Below are 20,228 nucleotides of genomic sequence, written 5' to 3'. Positions count from 1 at the left end.
TGGCATTGATTGGCAGTTTATTTGTTTACAGCTTTCTCCTCCTTTCTTGGAGGAGAATGAGATGGTTGACGTCTGGTGAGGTGCTTTGGTTGTTTTACTTAATCTGCTTGACTAGGGGAACATCATTTGTTGTAACTGGTATCAGTGGTTCGTCACTATGTGTTAACCTTCTGCTCTATTTCAGTGGGTCTACTGTTTGTTGATCTGGTTCCATGCTCCGAAGCTCGTTTATCCAAAGATGACCACAGTGTCATTCAGTCTGACCAGCCAACAATCTACCCTCAGGCCCACAATGTTTGTAAGTTTGCAGCTTTGGCTACTGTATTCTCAGGGATTTTGGCAGTCTATCATAGACCTAGCAGCTCATTATTTGGTCAATATACCGACACACTTGGCTTATGTTGCCCTAGGTTGGGTTTCCAGACTCAGTACTGTATCTCAACTTTCCGAGTACCATTGCCACTTTTCTCTCTCTGGTAAGTCCCACGTTTCTGTATTTTCTGTTGTGATTTAGCTTCAGGAAGCCACCAAGGGATCCTCCAGAAAACCAACATTGAATGCCTCTTTCGGGTTGGGCCTTGATGGCTCCCCAATTCTTTACCAGGTGTGTTAGTTCAGGGTCTATCAGCGCCAGACTGGGGCCAGATGGCACCGATGCACTTGTTGGTGGCCATTCATAACTAATGGAGTTCAAGCTAGTTTTTAAGTGAATCATTTGCAAGGTCATTTGGCTGTTTCTGCTTCATTTTCAATGAACCTTGCACTATTATTATTATTATACCTTGTTTTGCTTTGCTTACTTTATGGATGTTTTTTCAGTAAGAGTGATCATAACAATCTCCTGCTTCTTGTGCCTATATGAGGGGTGGGTAAGTTCTGGCTCTTTTCCTTGGAAGGACACACAAGACTTCTATGGCTGATGTGACTCAGCAGGAGGGAGCCACCGAGGCCCTACCAGATTCATTTCATTAACTTCAGCGCTGGTTTCTCATTCTTTGATAAGAATGCTATAATGTTGTATGAATACCCTAGTGATCAATAACTTTAAGTTAGGCAATAACTCCAAAATACTGATATGAGTGTTCAAATATTTCAATAATTCCATTGCCATATATAAATGTTTAGCTTTACAAGTACAGTATTTAATTGATCTACTGTATATGGTTTATGGCCCTTATTTAATGAAAAATGTATGATTAAATCATGGGATGAATTAACAAGCAGGTACAAACTAAAATTGGTTAAATAAATCAATACTGATAATCCATGTTTCATAAATTCTTTATTCCTAAAGAATCCAAGATATCATAATTGACAAACTGAATAAGGCAGTACACTAAAGGAGGCATAAGGAAAACTTTGGTACACAAGTGCTTTTTAGAATCATTTGTACGAATTTGTTAAAGTAATATTTTACTTTCTAGACTCTAAAGGGCTAAAATATTTCACAGTACAAAAGAAAAAATTATGAAAAATTCAAATTATAAATATTAGTCATCTGAGAAATAATTATGATAATCATAAGCCTTGCAACTGGCAATGAACAATGAATAATTTAAAAGACATAGTTTTTGAGATAATGAAATTTTTTAAAAAGTAAGACAGTGCTTTGTTGAATTCCTTTATTGGCAGAACATGTTTATGTTCATATAAAAATTTTTACTTGAACAATAAAGTAAGTTTTTTGTCAATAATTCACATAAGCTGGTATAGAGTCAGTCTGTCAAGACAACCATGTTAACAGCCAACCTAATCTAACATACACTACAGTGCATCCTCAAAAATCCAGAACTTTCATCAAACAAAGCCAAAGGATCAAATTCACTCACTGGTTCCCTCTTCTAAATTCAAATATAAAATATCCGGAATTCTGAAGGATAATGCAGTGAAACCCGAATTGTCAGTTCTTCACGGAAAATAGTTTCTATTGGTTATATTTTTTTTAGTATTTTTACAATTTTTTTAATACCCTGTACAGTATTATTCAAAATGATATTATCTTTTATAGATGTTTTGCTAAGCATGATTAGTATTGTACTATGAATTTTAGATATTCTTTTTTTTTTTTATGTACCATTTTCCTGAGGCATCTAGACCTACTTAGAGGGTACACATTCTGATCAAATGTTTTCATTGTTTGAGTGTAATCTGAACTCTTATTAGTCAAGCATTTTTGGTGGCTTTTCTTCTGATACTGTATATCATTATTGGTGAATTGAAACCATGTCTTATGGCATACCTTGTCTGATGTATACCATGTCTGATGTCTGTACATTACAGACATCAGACAAGGGTCAGCGGAACTTCCTTACCATGAATAAGATGGCCGAGTTGTTAGAGAAATGTGATCGAGGATTGGGAAGCAAGAGGATTGTAAATGAATATGGCATTTTTACTAGTGCTGTATCTGACACACACACACACAAACAAAAATAAATCTTAAATTTGGAGAATAAAATGGAGAGCACTCATGGAAAATGAAGGGACGAAATAGAAATATTTTAAATCACAAGGATTTGGATGATGCTGTTTATCAATGATTTATAAACCAAGAAACCTCCTTTCATTATATATTGTGGTGCCAATATTTACACAAAAGTATGTGATGAGTGCATTGATCTTATATATAAAGGTACAGTACCATAAAGTGCTGTTTAATAAACATGAGATTTAAATAAATACAGTACCTCGTAATACAGCATGTTGATTTTAATGAGCTAATTTCTAGTTTGAAAAATCTTTAACCAAATGAAAAAAAATTTTTGACACAATGTTCAACAAATACTGAAGTGCTGCTTCTCAGTCTTTAACACCATCTTTACATCTTAAAAAACTATGCAAGTCTTTTCAAGTTTACTAAAGGCAGTTTTTATTACTTTTCAAGTTTACTATTTGGCAGTTTGCTATCATAAAATCAAAGCAAATGCTACTTTTTACAGAAATTCAAGAATGTGTGGAAATGGTGAGCATTTCTTCAGCAAACGTACATAAGAAAGACATTAAAACAGAGGGACGATGGAGACTGCCAAAATGCCTAAGTTGCTAAGAAAACAGAATAATGATTAAATATAGAATTGTTTTGAAAACTTTAATTTTCATAAGTAAGCACTTGAAATTATTTGATCAATAGTCATACTGTAACGTAACTTTTATATTTATTACTACATCTAGCTTAAAACATTACCCATAATGTATTCTTACACCTTGTAAGAATGCAACACATTCTTTATGTAAATAAAGAAAACAAATCTTATCAATTATTCAGGATCTTCTAAATATAATTACTTTATCACTGTACATTCTAATAATAAATACAATTCAAGTTCATTCTCTATACAAAATATATCAAGCTTCCACACAAGAGATGATAAAACTGGCACAATGTTCAGTGTTTCATTGCAAAGTGAACTTCCACAAGGAGCTAACTATATGGTTTGCTATCAGGAAAATTAAGTAAGCAAAGACAATAGTATTCAGCCATAATTATAACTAGTATGTTGAATATAACATAATATAGAACTGTGTACAAAGAAAAAAAATTCTTCTAAGATGGAGACAAGTTGGTGACTCAGAGCACACGGTAGTGATAGAAGTTCATGAGCACATTACAAAGGTTGACTCGCACCACCAAGCTCACCAGCAGCAACACCATCAGCACAGGAAGAGCGTACAGGAACACTTTTGGCCGATGCAAAATGGGTAATGCTGAAAAAGAGTTAAGTCAGTAAATTACATAGCATATTAAATTGACAAATTTATTTATTTATTTATTTATTTATTTATGCATATACAAGAAGGTACATTGGGAATGTGAGGATACATAATATGGTAATTACAGTCTTGTAAAGCCACTAGTACGTGCAGCGTTTCGGGCAGATTTAAGAATATCACTGAACAAGTAAAACAAGTCATCAATGAATGTAATGAAATGCCATCCAATTTAATCCACATCAGGCCTTTGCAAATAATTTTAAGCCTACAGTACCAGATCCAAAGGCAAAAACCTGGCCCTCTCAGAAGAGGCACAAGGACCAGGGGATCAACTTAACCAAGCGAAGGACACCAGAAAAGTGGGTGAACTATGTTATGACCCACGTATTTACCTGGTTCCTAACTATGCAATTTATAAATATTATACTTTTCATTGGACCTCAAATTAGGTATGTATTACAGTTGTCCATATTTTTGGCTTCATTTCATAGTGCTATGTTATGTTATTTATTTTATATGATTGTATTGCAGTTATGATATTATAATACATTGCTATATTATACTGTACAAGAGTTGGTTAATGGAGTGGTGACGAGTGGTCACTGGTGTTGGACGGGTATTTGACAAGATGGGTTCGTGTGAGCGTCAGTGGTACCAGCTGTGCGTGTCACTGAATGTCTATTATTTTCAGAGTAGGAAGTATAATTACATATATGAGTATAATGTTTTCAGGTATGTCTAATGTGTGTCATACTTATGTTAATACATGTATGGCAGTGTTATCACAGTGAGGAAGTGTGGCTTTTGGATTATTATTTAGAGGTTCTTGGCTACAGTGTGTCTGAGAGCTCACTCTGTCAGTCGGAGCGAATGTTGAGTAGTCGCAGGTGGTTGGTGGAATAGACTGGATGTCCCAGCTGAAGTGAAGTAGTGTTTGTTACTTGCTTGAGGTTGTGTATTTTGCAATGAGTCTGGTATTCATATGATTTATTACTAAGTTGTATATATATTTGTGTGTCAGTGGTCATAAGCCCATAATCATTTAATTGTTAATCTTGATTGTACTGTACTTTGTTTATTTGTGCATTCCACAGAGTAAACTGGTGTTTCATCCTTTTATAAACAGTGGTTTTTAATTAATGAATCCTGTAGTTAGTAATTATGATAACAGGTCAATAAGGAGTTTTAGAAGTCGTTTCCAGGAACACGAGCTTTGACAAGCGAGAGTGATAACAAACTAAAACATAAAAACATAATGATAAATGAAAGCAAAGAAAATCAAACCATGATGCACACCTGCATTCATCCCCCAGCCATAAATCTCTCAATCTCTTCATTCACGATTCACAATCAGGAATCCTGGGTTCATATCCGAGGTTGGACAGAAATGGTTGGGCGTGTTTCCTTTCATCTAATGCCTCTTGTTGACCTAGCAAGTAATAGGAACTTGGGAGTTAGTCAACTATTACTGTATAGGATTGCATCCTGGGGAAGGTCAGCAGCTCAACCTTGGGGGAGGGGGCTCGATATAAGCTTTAAGTCCCTGGCAAAACAAATTACAGTACTGTAATTAGTTTAGCCAGGAAGACAGAACACTGAAGTCCCCTGAATGGAGAATGGAGGGTCCCAAGGGTCTATTAGAAAGAAGCATTTTACTACATTCAAAGCTGGTATTCTAAGAGGGCTCCTATTGGTGACTCCTTTGTGCTAAGTCACTACGGAGAAAAGGAAAAAGGGTACTTGCCCATGAAAGGGGGGAATTAGTGACGAGTTAATAACCCCCAAAACCACACAAGCTCAGTGTAGTCCAAAAACATTCACTAAGTAATGAGGTCTCGGCACTGTTGAACCGCCAATACCCCAAAACCGAAAAAAATGTGGATAGAGGTGTAAACTTATGAACATAATGTGCCAGAGAGTTGATCACAGACTGGCTAAACTTGATGACACTGCAGTCAACCTGAGAAAAATGGGCCCTAGCATAAGGAACCATGGATGAGGAACCCACAGAGTATATGAGTATATTCCTGTGCACCATTAGCAGAGCGGAGGTTATAGCAAATGGTCACAACCAAAATAAATTATGCACCCAGGCTGAACCAACCATCAGGCACCAAAAACCCCTTCAAAAACTAACAGATAACAGTCTCATTCTTAGCCAGAAAGGAAGGAGAGGCCTTTAAGAGAAGAAAATACATGTAACTCCAAGACCAAAAGAGCAAAACTCCCCTTCCGGAGGAAAGTGTGAATCTCTCAAACCTGACATCTGGAAGCAAGGGCCAACAAAAACAAAGCTTTGAAGGGACGCTCCCAGATTGAAGAGGCAACAGACAACAAAGAAAAGGAGAGAAAATACAAAACCTTGTCCAAAGGCCAAGATGACTCAGGAGAATGAGCAGGCTGGAGGGGAATAAACCCAGTGCTGAATATACACCAAAGCCTCTTTCTGGTTAGGCCTCAATGGCTTCCTATAATTATTCCCAAAGAGATAGCTGCACACACGAGTCACATCAGCCCCAGGAATCCTAAACAGCCTACCAGAGACCAGAGCAAGAATCTAGCCCCTTCACAAAGGCACAGGGGGCATGGGATTCTTTGAGATCACACTCACCAAAGGAGACATTCAGAAAGTAAGCAAATCAAAACAGACAACTGCAAGGTTCATAGAAAAGAGAAATAAAGCAGCAAATGACTCTGCAAATAATCCACCCAATAGTTAGTTTGGACCCACCCTCTAGTTACAACTAGTCACTGCCAAGTGACAGCACCCTGGGAGCTGCCGGCTCCCATGCCACACCTGGAAAAGGAGGGGGAAGGGAAGGGACCAAGAAGCCATTGAGGAGCTGAACAGTGGCTCCCTGTTACTAACTAATCACAGAGAATAAGGAAAGGGCACCAGTACATACCAGTTGGAGAGAGAAGACTTGGACTCACAAAGAAAAGATCCGAGGATGTGAGACCTGGCAAAGAGCAACATAAGACCAACTAGGACCAGGAACACTGATTAGGTAACACACCCGAAAAACCCCAGTCTTGATATCAGCCAAAGACATTAGAAAGCACTGCAGTTAGAGCCCAAAACTTTTGAACATCATGGGCCCAAGGGTAGATCACAGGCTACCTAGATTAAAGACATTGCAGACAACCTCAGATAAACAAGCCTTGGAACAGGGGATCTAGGAAATAGGAGCAACAAACATAGCCCCCCAAAAGTAGTCCAAGTGGCACACAGGTAGCAACAAACAGCCACAATCAGGCACAGCAAAGAATGCCTTCACGAATGAACACACACCAAAGGACCTCTCTGGAAGCCAGCCATCTTGTTCTTTAGCAGTAAAGGAGAACGCTGCAAATGAAGAACTGCCTGCCATGGCCAAAGGAACAGAATCCCTGCTTCTAGAGTGCACGAAGATCCCCAACCCAACAACCGAAAGTGAGGACCACTGAAAACAGAGCCTTGATCCCCAACCCAACAACCGAAAGTGAGGACCACTGAAAACAGAGCCTTGAAAAAGGTATCATGAACCAAAGGGCGACAGAGAACCAAAAGGACAAAAGAAAGAAAGACCAACACCCAATCAAAAGACAAAGGTAACTCGGGAGGAGCCATAGAGGAGGAGCGTGACTGAAGCCTGCCTTATTGAGAAAATGCATCACTAACTGTTGCTAGAATGAAAAACATAACCTATTGGGAGAGCTGACATCTCCAGAGAAAAATTACTGTACTACCAATTCCTGCAAATATGAAACAGAGCCAAAGTCAGAGGCCACTGAGCTTGACCTACATGGTGAACATTGGAGGCAAAACTCCAAACATGGTGGGATGTGTCAGTGAAGAGCTCAAAAGATTGGGGGAGAATGCCTCCATCAGACTAACCTGAAAACCTGCCATCAGAAACATCTCAATAAGCAGGCTTTTCAAGATCAAAGGGAAGAGACCAGTTGAGTTTCCACAACTAGATGTAGGCCAGGGTATAAACTACACAGGCAAAGTCGAGCCTGTCAACAAGGCTCTCTGAGCTTCAAATGTGACAGATGTCTGAAACACCAAAGTTAAGGCAGAATTCTAGATGACCAAAGAAAACCTCCAGGAAAGAGCATTATTGCAGGACTGCCTTGGTGTCCCACAATAAGTGCAACCACATAAGGCTCTGTAAAAGCTGAAGCTGGGATTTTGAGAAATTTACTAGAAAGCTAAACTTGCCCAGCACTACCAATGCCTGGTCTCTAGCCTAGAGACACTGCTAGGCATCCAAATCTCTTGGAACTCAAAATTTTATTTGGAGTTCAGAGGCCACACTAACTCCAGATAGATATTACACTACCTCTGAGGGGGTAGCACAGGTGTTTGTGAAATGAGCAACTAAGAGCCCTCTGCTCAGAAAATTTAGTAATCTAAATTTTCATATAAACAATATGATTCAGATTATCAAGATTGTACTGTACAAGAGACAGGTCAAATATGTGGAGTTGAAGGTATGAAAGGTGCTACCACCTAGTGAGAAGCAACAAAGGTGCACCATGAGGTAGTTGGTATTTAAACAAATATTACCTCCAAGGTCCCCCTGTGATGTTGGAGAAGGTGTTTCATATGGTGATGAGTTTATGAACAGACCCTCTTTAACAGTCACTACTGGCTTATTTAAGAAATCTTCAGTGTAGATAGTGTATACCAGCCATGATCTTGTCCAAGGAACACAAGAGGAAGTGGCAGAATGAGCTCGTTAAGAAATACTATAGAAGAAATAATATTTTTATGCTAACAAATTGTAGATAGCTGGAATAAACTCAAGGGTAGCATGAGCCAAAATCCCTGAGCTAAAAGTAATTTTATATCAAATACACTGCATAAAGAATATGAGATACCTTAGGCACAATTCTTTTCCCATAAGTACAAACACATGTTAACAAATAAGTAATAACATACACTAAAGATTAAGAAGTAACTCACCACTGTAACCTAAGAATGTGATGTAAATGTAGTAGCCAATGGCAAAGAGCCACAACAAATTGCCGAAGAGTATCGAGACAAACCACTCCTGGCTGATGAAAACTGCAATGAAACAGATACAAAAATATTAATATTGTTTTTCAGGCATGTGTGTGAACTAGATACCTCGAGCCATGTGATTCAAGGCATCTGGAGGATGTGCCGCATCACCACACTCATATTACAGAGAAAAAAAACAAGTAAACATATTTTGACAAACAAAAAACCATGTGCAATCTCTTTTAAATACATTAAAGGGTCACTATAATTTTTGTGTAGGAAATGTCTAAGGTAATCATATTGCTAAGATTTATGACAGAATACCTCAAATTTACATATGAAAAACTACAAATTATTTACTGTACTGCAAACAATGATTTTTTTTGTCCTTGTACAATTTTCTGACTGCCCTATCAACGCTTCGGCTGATCCAGCGATTTTAGCATGCAACATTCAGGTGCGCATAAAATAAATTACCCTCAATTTTTTTTTTACATCGTTAATTAGCATCCGGGAAGAAAAAATCCAAATGAAAACTTCTATATCTCTTATGGTTTAGCCACAGTGGGCTGGAGATTTTTTTTTTTTTTTTTTTAAGTATAAATGAGGTGAGGTGCCACATGGGAATAACTTTGTCAATTTATTTTAATTGTTTTTCACTTTATTTATATAGATTTTTGTTTCTAAAAAATTGTTCTGATGTGTTAAAGATGGGGTCCATTAGGTATAACTTAAAATATAAGTATGTACAGAAATATGTGTACAGTATATACCTGTATATATATACTGTACACATTATATAAGCCTAAATCTTATTAGTGGACATAGCACACATTTTGCCTCAAATATATAATGGTAATCACTCATTTGCTATTGATAAAAGTTCAGTGGTTCTTAGTATGGCCGCCCTGCATGTTCACCCACTGGATGGTGATGTTGCCAGATATGGTCTTCATTTTTTTTACTAAGGCCCTAGAAGGAAAGTTGACTCGGGATTTTTCCAAAATGGGGGGTGTGTTACTGGAGGCTTGAGGAAGCAACTGTGAGCCCCATGTACTCACCTAGTCCTGTGTAAGACTTTAACATTTTAGGTAGTTTCCTACTACATCATATGATGTGATGTGCAGTCTGAACATATTTAGGTACCCATCATATATGATGTGCAGCTGAAGGGTTAATCCACAGTAGTGTTGGTTCTCCTTTCTTCTTTCCTTACTTGGCCCCACATACCATACTGTGCACACTTTACCTTGACCACATGCTGCACTGTATTATCTTTACTGGGCCCACATACTATACTATGTCAGTACAGTATGAATTAGAACTAATCGTATTGGTATTTGCCTTTCCATTGGAGACTTTTGGCGCCATGGAGAGGGGGTACCTACTGCATGGGTGACAGCTTTTACCCGTATAAATCTACCCTGGCTTTGTGCCCTGGAGAGGCTACTCCAGACTGACAACCAGAACGCAACCCCATAGTCTCCCAAGACTGATGGATGCCAACTACTGCTACTACAGTATACTCATTCTTCTCAAATCCATCTTTTCCCATTACTATACAGTACAGTGTAGCTATACCTATGTTACACTTTCTAAACACTTAATTCTTCAAAGAAAACATAAAATATGTGTAACAAAGCATAAATAACTACTGTACATGAAAAGTGACTAATAATTCTAAGGGCATTTGTGACCTGTATTTATACTATTCTTTGATGTATTACAGTAATACGTCAAAACACTCAGAATTAGTTTTTCTTGTACTATGTGGTTACACCTTCATAACTAAATCCCACGTTTTCAAGATTTTGTTGTACTGTATTACATCTTGAGGTTATCTTGAGATGATTTCGGGGCTTTTTTAGTGTCCCCGCGCCCCGGTCCTCGACAAGGCCTCCACCCCCAGGAAGCAGCCCGTGACAGCTGGCTAACACCCAGGTACCTATTTTACTGCTAGGTAACAGGGGCATAGGGTGAAAGAAACTCTGCCCTTTGTTTCTCGCCGGCGCCTGGGATCGAACCCAGGACCACAGGATCACAAGATCACATATGCAATAATTTTCAATATTTTTGCAAATAACAAACCAGGGTTGAATGTAATGAAACGCCATTTTCTATGGGGAGCCCCTCCGACTCCCTGGAGCCATCAGACTGATATGCGATATATTAGTCTGGGGCATCAATCAATTGAAGTTTAGCCTACCGGGGACCATGACTCAGAACCTGCCCCCCCCCCCCCATCAAAGATACAAAGGGAGCAATAGCCTATGGAAACCCCCATATTACTTGGGGGGCATTCCATGTCTGCCATCGACTGGGGTTAGCACCCAGAAAGGTAGACATAACAAAACAGACCCCCACATGGTAAGAAAATTGCAACTGAAGACCGAACAGAGAGGCAGAACTCTCCCAACCTAAAGAACAAGCAAACAAGCAAACGTCACACACCGCCGCCACACTGCTTGTCCACGCAGCCCTCCCCTCCCTGGGATAGGGAGGGGGGGGGGAGCCCTGGACCTCCTGCACCAGCAGCAGTGTGTGATGTTTACTTGTTCTTTAGGTTGGGAGAGTTTTGTCCCTTTGTTTGATCTTTGGTTGCAATTTTCTTACCATGTGAGGGTCTGTTTTGTTATGCCTACCCTTCTGGGTGATAACCCCGGTCGATGGCAGATATGGAATGCCCCCAAGTATAAGGGGGGTTTCCACAGGCCATTGCTCCCTTTACCTCTCTGAGGGGGCCAGGTTCTAACTTATGGTCCCCAGTAGGCTGAACTCCAATTGACTGATGCCCCACACTAATATATCGCATATCAGTCCGATAGCTCCAGATAGCCAGAGGGGCTCCCCCCCAAAGAAAAGTCATTAATAATCTTACTAATACATATTATCCACAGCTAAAGCTTACCATGATAAAAGAAAAGCTGAAAAAAGTGAAGAATGATAAGCGGGGGAAAATATGCATTGAGGTGGACATCAAATGCATAACCCCACTCCACATCTTGATCACGACAAGTTGGCTTTATCATGTAGTGGTTTGTTATACTCCTGTAATGCAAGAATACCATGTTAATATATATTATGCATAGCTTATGTAAATGCCTATCACAAGATGTCCAATAGAGAACTAACGTAACACAGGACTGCATAAAACCAATGTTGACTATAAAGGTGGACCCTTTTAGGAGGGTCCTTTGTGGGTTTATTTTAACTGAATATAGTTCAATCCACCCCAGGCTCTTACAAGTTATTGTAAGCCTCTTTGGAAACAGAGGACAAAACCTGACCCTCCCCTCCCTCTAAAGAGGCACAAGGAGAAGGGTATACTAGATTTCTTTAACCAAGAAAAGGCCATCAGAACATTGGGCAAGCCAAAACAATCAGCAAGGATCCAAATAATAGAAAGTGAAATCCCAAACCAAGCAAGCCACCTTTTTGTGACATATATGAGCTCACTCCCTCTGCGAGGTTATTTACACAAATTAAAAACAGGGCTCTATTCTAGGACCATTGCTATGGAACACCACTTTCCACTCCACTTCAGCCTGATATATACTCTCCGAGTATATGTCAGAGATATATACTCTCCGAGTATATGTCAGAGATATATACTCTCCGAGTATATATCTCTGAAATCTGTGGTTTCCTGTTTGTCAAGTACTCCCATATGAAGCCCAGTGCATTTCCTGTTATTTCCCCTTGTTTCTCCATATTGTTTATTAGTCATTTGTGAGGAACCTGTATCAAAGCTTTTTGGCAGTCTAGAGAGATGCAGTCTACCCATCCTTCTTTCTTGTGTTTTATTTTGGTGACCCTGTCATAAAATTCAATCAAGTCTGCTAAGCATGATTTTGCCTCTCTGAAGCCACGATGGGCCTTTTTTATCAAATTTGTTTTTCCAAATATTCTACAATACTTTTTCTGATGACTTTTTCTAATATCTTGCATGGAATGCATGTTAAAGACTCTGGTCTTCTAGTTTGGCGTTTCATGTTAAACGATTTAGTGGAGTCGTATTCAAGGGAATATTAAGATTAAGAACTTGCCTGAAACGCTATGTGTGCTAGTGGCTGTACAAGAATGAATGAACTCTTGTATATATACTTGTGCTACTGTGCCTATTTTCTCAAGGCACTGGTTTAAGTTTGCATTATCTAGCTGTCTTTGCCAGCATATTTCTGTGAGGTCTTGGTTTATTTGTTCCCAGTTAATCCTTTTAGTTATTAAAATTGAATTTGCTGAATTCTCCTTCGCTTGGATTTGAGACTGGCTGCACAAGACACAAGAAGTGTTTAGTGTCTTTGATGACACTAGGACACTCTTCATAGTGTCTCTTAAAGAAGACACACTAAGAAGAGTAAAGTAGTTCTTAGTATGTCTTTTAAACTGTGTAGGGAAAAGTACAATTTTTAATCTCATTACTGAGGTCATTCAGTAGTTTGAGATCCTTGATTTGCAGAGCATTTTTGTTTTGGTTAAGTCATGCTCTTGAATATCAAAATGATATTTGTTTCTCATATGATGGCCAAGGGTTCTGTTACAGCCCTCTAGGAAGTATGGTATAGTTAACAAGGTGTTTTATAATAAACATAATCAAAATAAAAAAGTAAACAGTTTTTAGAGCTTATTATAAATGCCTATAATAAATGTGTGGATACATCAATTGAGGTTAGTTTAGCAGTGCTAGATATACATTGATATGACAGTCAATAAACTTTTAACAACCTATCTCCTGCTTACCAAATCCCCACAGAGTCAGGCTGTTCAAGTTGTTAAAGTTCATGTATGTTTATTGAGACAAGAAAGAATAAACATACTGTACTTGAACTTGAACTTGAACAGCCTGACTCTGTGGGGATTTCAGACTGTATGTATGGAGGGAATAAACAACCCGTTCTCGCAAATTTAATAAGTCAATATTGACTTATTAGTTGCGTGCATAGGTGACATACTAAACATAGTAGTTTCCCCTTGAAAAGCTTCATAGAAAACACCGACCTTACCTAACCTACTTAGTATGTTAAAATAAGCATCTTATAGCTTCGTAATTACAATTGTTACTTAACCTATTATAGGTATAGGTTAGGTAATAATTGTAATTACGAAGCAATAAGATGCTTATCTTAACATACTAAGTAGGTTAGGTAAGGTCGGTGTTTTCTATGAAGCTTTTCAGGGGAAACTATTATGTTAAGTATGTCACCTATGCACATATTTAATAAGTCAATATTGACTTATTAAATTTGCGAGAACGGGTTGGAATAAACCAGTGTACCCTGTGTTGGGAAAGGTTTTGCAGCTTGGTGGTTAAGATTAATCCAGAATTCTCATTTTCATTCACAAATATGACATCACTGGGAATTCTGGAAGGGCTAGTGCTTGCCAACAGACAATTGAGCAACGGTCTATTTTCACTGGATGACACTGTCTCCAGTGACTTATAAGTATTATACACGAGGGAAACTGCATCAACAGCAGGACCAGTGTCACACAGTAATGCTGGCATAACTGTGGCCTGCAGGCCCTTAAGGCTCTCATATATACAGTATGAGAGCAGCAAGATAGCACATTTATTCATATACAAGAAGGTACATTGGGGGTTAAGAGAGAACATAGAAATGAAGTTGATTTTACATTCGTGTAAAACCACTAGCACCCATAGTGTTTCGCGACATAAAATTATGATACACAAAACTGCACACAGGTGACAGATAGAACAGCGAGAGTAATTACCATAAAAGGAAGGGAATGAATGAAGGTCGGGAGGAAGATTAACTCACCAGAGGATGGTAGCAACTATGACCCCAGCAGCCAGAGTATCCACACACACCGTGTACACCAGGAACCTCAGGAAACTACTGAAGCTTAATTTCAGCACCAGTGCAAATCCAACTGAAGTTACTGAAATAAAAATATAAGGCTGTACAAATACATTTACAAAAATCACATTTTAAGTCATTTAAGCAATTAACATAAGACATACAGTAAGATTACTATAATGTATATGCAGAGAGTTAACATGAAACAAAAATACTGTGCAGAGTAATAATTTAGTGTGCTCTTTCTGGCTCATCAGACATGTTTCATCATCACTGCAGTCCTTAAGTGTCACTATTCTCCTTAACAAATCCATTTCACTACCACTCAGCTGTATGGTTGGTGTAGTGAAAGCACAACATTTTGACCTGAAAGAAACTAAAATTGGAACCATGTGAAGCCACCAAAACTACCAACACGCGGAGATGTTTATACAATGAGAACAGGGTGGCTCCCAGTGCTGCATCACCATTCATACATTCATTCATTCAAATACATTCCTGAAAAAATCTTCTGTGTATCCAAAGATCATCCAAGGAAGATCCAAAATTATTCTATGCATATATACGTAGTAAAACCAAAACAAAGGACTCTGAAGGACCCCTAAAAAGTGAGACTACCCAAGTTATTTTGGATGATAAAAGGGCAGCAAACACTCTGAATGAATACTTTACATCAGTGTTCACACTAGAAAGATTGAACGACATCCCATCACTCACACAAATGTTTGAAGGAGGTGAAGAGAATGAATTAAGGGATATACCCACTACATGTGACACAATCAGGAAGAGCATTGACAAACTAAAAGACTCAAAAGCCCCAGGTGTGGATGGAGTTCAATCCAAAGTCGTAAAGGAAGTGGCAAATGCATCATGAATACCACTAAAACAACTTTTCAGAAAATCCCTGAACCAAAGGATAATCCCCCTGGGTTGGAAATATGCAAATGTTACGCTCAATTAAAATAAAAAAAGGCAGAAAAAGCTCGGCAGAAAACTACCGCCCGATCAGCTTGACATCGCACATTTGGAAGCTCATTGAGAGAATCATAATAGAGGGAACAATACATCTCACAGAGAACAATCTTGTAAAATCAACGCAACATGGGTTTGCTAAAAATAGATCCTGCCTCACTAACCTGCTCACATTTCCGGAAACGGTAACCAGCTATTCAGACAAAATGACTTCCGGTAGATGTAGCTTACATGGACTTTGTTAAAACGTTTGACAATGGGAGACCACAAGGACATTACAGGCACATGGAATAAATGGGAGAATACTAGAATGGATAAAACAGAAAACAAAGGGTCGTGCTAAACGGGAATGAATTTGACTGTGGTCCCACAGGGTAAATTTTGGGGTCAACCCTGTTTGTAGTATACAACAATGACAAAGATGAGAATACAGTATTATAAATCACCATAAAATCTGCAGATGACACTAAGATCTATGGTAAAGTGGGAAGTAAGTGATATTCAGACCTTACAAAGAGATCTACATGAACTCTATAAATGGTCAGATGACTGGCAAATGCTCTTTAATGTCGATAAATGCATGACCTTGCATGTGGGGCATAACAATCCAAGTCACAACTACCAAATTGACAGCATTACCTTACAGCAGATAGATGAAGAAAAGGACCTTGGAATCAGAATCCATCATTCACTAAAAGTTGCACAAGTGGGAGCGGCAGTAAAAAAAAAAGCGAACCAAACTCTGGGGATAATCAAGCTACCTTTATCTTCAAGGAAAAGAAAGTAGTCGTTCAATTGTATAAGTCTCTGGTGCGCACCCACCTGGATTATTGCATCTAGGCATGGAGACATCTTCAGAAAGACATATCTGCCCTGGAGAAGGTGCAACACCGGGCAACAAAAATCATACCAGAGCTTAGTCATCTCTTGCATCAGGAACGGTTGAGGGCCACAGGGCTAACACCACTGCAGACCAGGCATGACAGGGCGGATCTCATAAAAACCTTCAAAATACTAAACAATTTTGACGATGTAGATCCCAACACTTTCTTCAAAAGATCAGTTGTAAAACGAACAAGGCGCAACAGGTTCAAGCTCACCAAGCCCCATGCAGGACAGGAAACAGGAGATGCTTTTTCACCCATAGGGTTGTAAACCCGTGGGACCGCCTTCCCGCTGAAGCTGTAAACGCCAAAATTCAGCTGAGTTTTAAAATACAGATAAGAAAATATCATCAGGGTAAATAGGGGGCCCTTTGACAAGCCGCCAGCTTCCTGCGCTCGTGGAGGAGGATAGTATTTGTGGCCCTCCGGTCAATTCGGGTATCATACCATAGCAAGCTGCATAAGATCGCAATTCCCACGCTGCAGGTTTTGTGCTCAACTTCACTTCTAGTCGGAATTTTAACATTATGAGGTCCAAGGCAATGTAGACTAGATATTGTCCCATTCTCAAAGCAAAGTGCAGAAATATAAACTTTACTTCAACTTACCTGCTCTGCCAGCATAGACGATATCCCTTGAAACAGGTTGCACTCCTGATTACAGGCGAGATGGCTTACCAAATACCAATCCTAAGATCACAACGCAAGTGTCATCAGAACGGTTAGGGAGAAAGCGCTCCTTCATATGTAGGCCAACACAAATACTGTTGTTGTTATAGATTCAGCTACTGGGAACAAAAAGTTCCAAGCAGTACGGGCTATAGTGAGCCCGTAGCGGACTTACCAGGCACAGGAGCGGGGCTGCAACTCTACAAATACTAAAACTGTAAATATCTGATATCGCTGTCCATCCACTTAATGACAACTACTGCACTTTTGGAAAAATATACAATGGTCACTCCAAAAGTCAGACTTCAATATAATCTGTATTCAACAAGTTGTGCTTGCGGGGGTTGAGCAAGCTCGGGTTGCCACGCTCTCCCACATAGAGCTCCGCGACTTCGGCCTCACTTAGCTCTCTGCTCTGATCCAAGTTTCGTCTCAACGTCTACGACACTGCCAACAACCGACTGCTGTAACTAAGACTACAAAATAAATATCAAAACCTACTAAACACTATCTAATCTACCCAATAACGTAACATAATCGAACGTTACAGACGCATTCATAAATTTTAATAATTGGAATTTTGTCATTGGTTAGGTTCTGTTGGCGCTTATTTGTATGTTGTAGTACGTGTTGGCGATTATTTGTATTTGTAATACATTTACAGCGTTGTGGTTCGAACAAAAGTCGTCAGCGTCCCGAACCCGTCCTCGAACTAAGTCCATTCTATCCAGCGGTCGACCCCAAAGACACATTCATCCATTTTAACATTCTGTTCATTCTAAACAAAATTTTTCTCAAATATAAATTAATATTGTTATATATTAGCATATGTGCTGATTTAGGCACTGGTTAAGTTAGATGTTTAGGTTCTGTTGGCGATTATTTGTGTACGTGGGTGAAGCATTTACAGCGTTGTAATTGGAACAAAAGTCGTCAGCAAAGCACTTGTTCCAAAAGTGTTCGGACGTCATCAGTTGTAAATTGTGTGTAAACCGCGTTATATGTATAAAACAGGGGGTTTGGCGGGTGCATGACTTTTGGTCTTTGTATATGAGGTCGGCTGATTTCTCTCCTGCCTGGAATTCGAACCCGGAATTCTCGACTGAATGTCGAGAACGAACCAGGCTGCACTACCACAGCCCGTCCTCCAAACAAAGATCCAAAAGTGATTCCATGCACCCGCCAAACTCCCTGTTTATGAATGAAAAGCGGTTTACACACGACTCATAACTGCTGACGTTCAAACATATCCGGAACAAGTGCTTCACTGACGAATTTTGTTCGAATCACAACGCTATAAATGCTTCACCCACGTACTACAAATACAAATAATCGCCAACAGAACCTAAACACCTAACCTATGCCTATATATGCACAATATGCTAATATATTATAATATTAATTTATACTTGAGAAAATTCCCGTTTTGCATGAACAGCATATTAAAATTTATGAATGCGTCTGTGGGGTCGACCGCTGGATGTAATGGACTTGAGTCGAGGACGGGTTGACTACCGGGACCCACTAACAATAATAAAAGTATAATCATTATTTTTTACTTAGGGGAAAAGTACATACATACAATACAGGACACAAGAAGAATGCAGAATTTAAAGGTGAGGCATGTATTATGCTTCTCAATGTTTGCTGATGGTGTAAAAAATTATGAGGAGGATTAAGACAGAGGAAGATACCATGAGGCTACAAAATGACCTAGACAAACTGAAGGAATGGTCCAACAAATGGGTACTAAAGTTCAACTCAAGTAAATGTAAAGTAATGAAACGAGGCGGTGGAAATAGGAAACCAGACAATGGATACCGAATGGGAGATGAAGTCCTTCATGAAACGGACAAAAAGAAAGATCTAAGAGTTGATATCACGCCAAACCTGTCTCCTGAAGCTCACATCAAAAGAATAACATCAGCGGCGTATGCAAGGCTCTCTAACATCAGAACTGCCTTCAGAAACTTGTGTAAAGAATCTTTCAGAACCTTGTATATCACACATGTAAGGCCAATCCTGGAGTATACGGCCCCAGCATGGAGCCCGTACCTTGTCAAGCACAAGACAAAGCTGGAAAAAAGTTCAGGGTTATGTCACTAGGCTAGTCCCAGTACTAAGAGGCATGAGTTACGAGGAAAGGCTGCATGAACTGTGCCTCACGTCGCTAGAAGACAGAAGAGCTCAGGGAGACATAATCACCACGTACAAAATTCTCAGGGGAATTGACAGAGTAGACAAGGATGGATTATTTAACACGGGTGGTACACGCACAAGGAAACACAGGTGGAAGCTGAGTACCCATATAAGCCCACCGAGACATTAGAAATACATTTTTCAGTGTCAGAGTAGTTAGTAAATGGAATGCACTAGGAAGTGATGTGGTGGCGGCAGACTCCATACACAGTTTGAAATGTAGATATAATAAAGCTCGAGAAATTCAGGAGTCTGTACAGCAGTAGATTTACTGTTGAGAGGCGGGACCAAAGAGTCAAAGCTCAACCCCCGCAATCACAACTAGGTGAGTACACGTCAGGTTTATATCGAGCCCCTCCTCCAAGGTCACATTACTAACCCCCTCACTGTTCCCACCCAGGATGCAACCCCCACAAATGGGATGACTGACGATTTGGGGAACCCCAAGAGTCCCTCAGGCAGCAAGCACTGGGATCCCATCTAACCTAACCCAGTGTAGCCTAACCTAAGCTATTACAACCTTACATAATAAACAATAAGGTTTTAATAAACAGAAAACGAGCTTCGTCGAATCGTCTTAATAATAGGTGTTATATTGCTGAAATTTGTGCTCACATTACAAGATTAATAACAATTACAGTACTGAAGCTAACGTTACTTGTTCACAGTCATGAGATAAGGAGGGTGAGACTCGCAGGCAGTGCAAGATTACAGACTGTAAACTTGCACTGCCTGCACGTTACTTGCAGTATATACCTGCATTGTATATACTTGTTTGTCTCATAACAATGTAACGTAATGTTAGAAGCAATACTGTTGTAAGATTATGACAAATGTGGTGCGGGAGATAATGGAAAGCTGAGTGGACAGCACTTGGGGTTCGTAGTCGAAGGGTCCGGGTTTGATCCTGGCGGAATGCGGAAACAAATGGGCAGAGATTCTTTCACCCTGATGCCCCTGTTACCTAGCAGTAAATAGGTACCTG

The 20,228-nt window shown here is 39.4% G+C and overlaps 1 protein-coding gene across 6 annotated transcripts in view; it reads right to left on the bottom strand.

Moving 5' to 3' along the window:
* Positions 1 to 1,265: 1,265 nt before the first annotated feature.
* The window catches only part of Unc50 (Unc50 RNA binding protein), a 68,548-nt gene continuing 49,585 nt past the window's right edge, over positions 1,266 to 20,228 (bottom strand). For all 6 annotated transcript variants that reach the window (XM_045757985.2, XM_045757986.2, XM_069306666.1 and 3 more), the window contains exons 5-8: positions 14,482 to 14,602; positions 11,610 to 11,749; positions 8,663 to 8,764; positions 1,266 to 3,705 (exon numbers count right to left, since the gene is read on the bottom strand). In XM_045757985.2, coding sequence (XP_045613941.1) covers positions 3,569 to 3,705; positions 8,663 to 8,764; positions 11,610 to 11,749; positions 14,482 to 14,602 — 500 coding nt within the window. In that variant the 3' untranslated portion in view covers positions 1,266 to 3,568. The remainder of the gene's footprint in view (positions 3,706 to 8,662; positions 8,765 to 11,609; positions 11,750 to 14,481; positions 14,603 to 20,228) is intronic.

The sequence above is a fragment of the Procambarus clarkii genome, chromosome 58 (genome assembly GCF_040958095.1).
Source record: "Procambarus clarkii isolate CNS0578487 chromosome 58, FALCON_Pclarkii_2.0, whole genome shotgun sequence".
Classification (NCBI taxonomy): Eukaryota; Metazoa; Arthropoda; class Malacostraca; order Decapoda; family Cambaridae; genus Procambarus; species Procambarus clarkii.
Note: the sequence above shows the minus strand (reverse complement) of the source record. Positions and strands in the feature narration are given on the sequence as shown.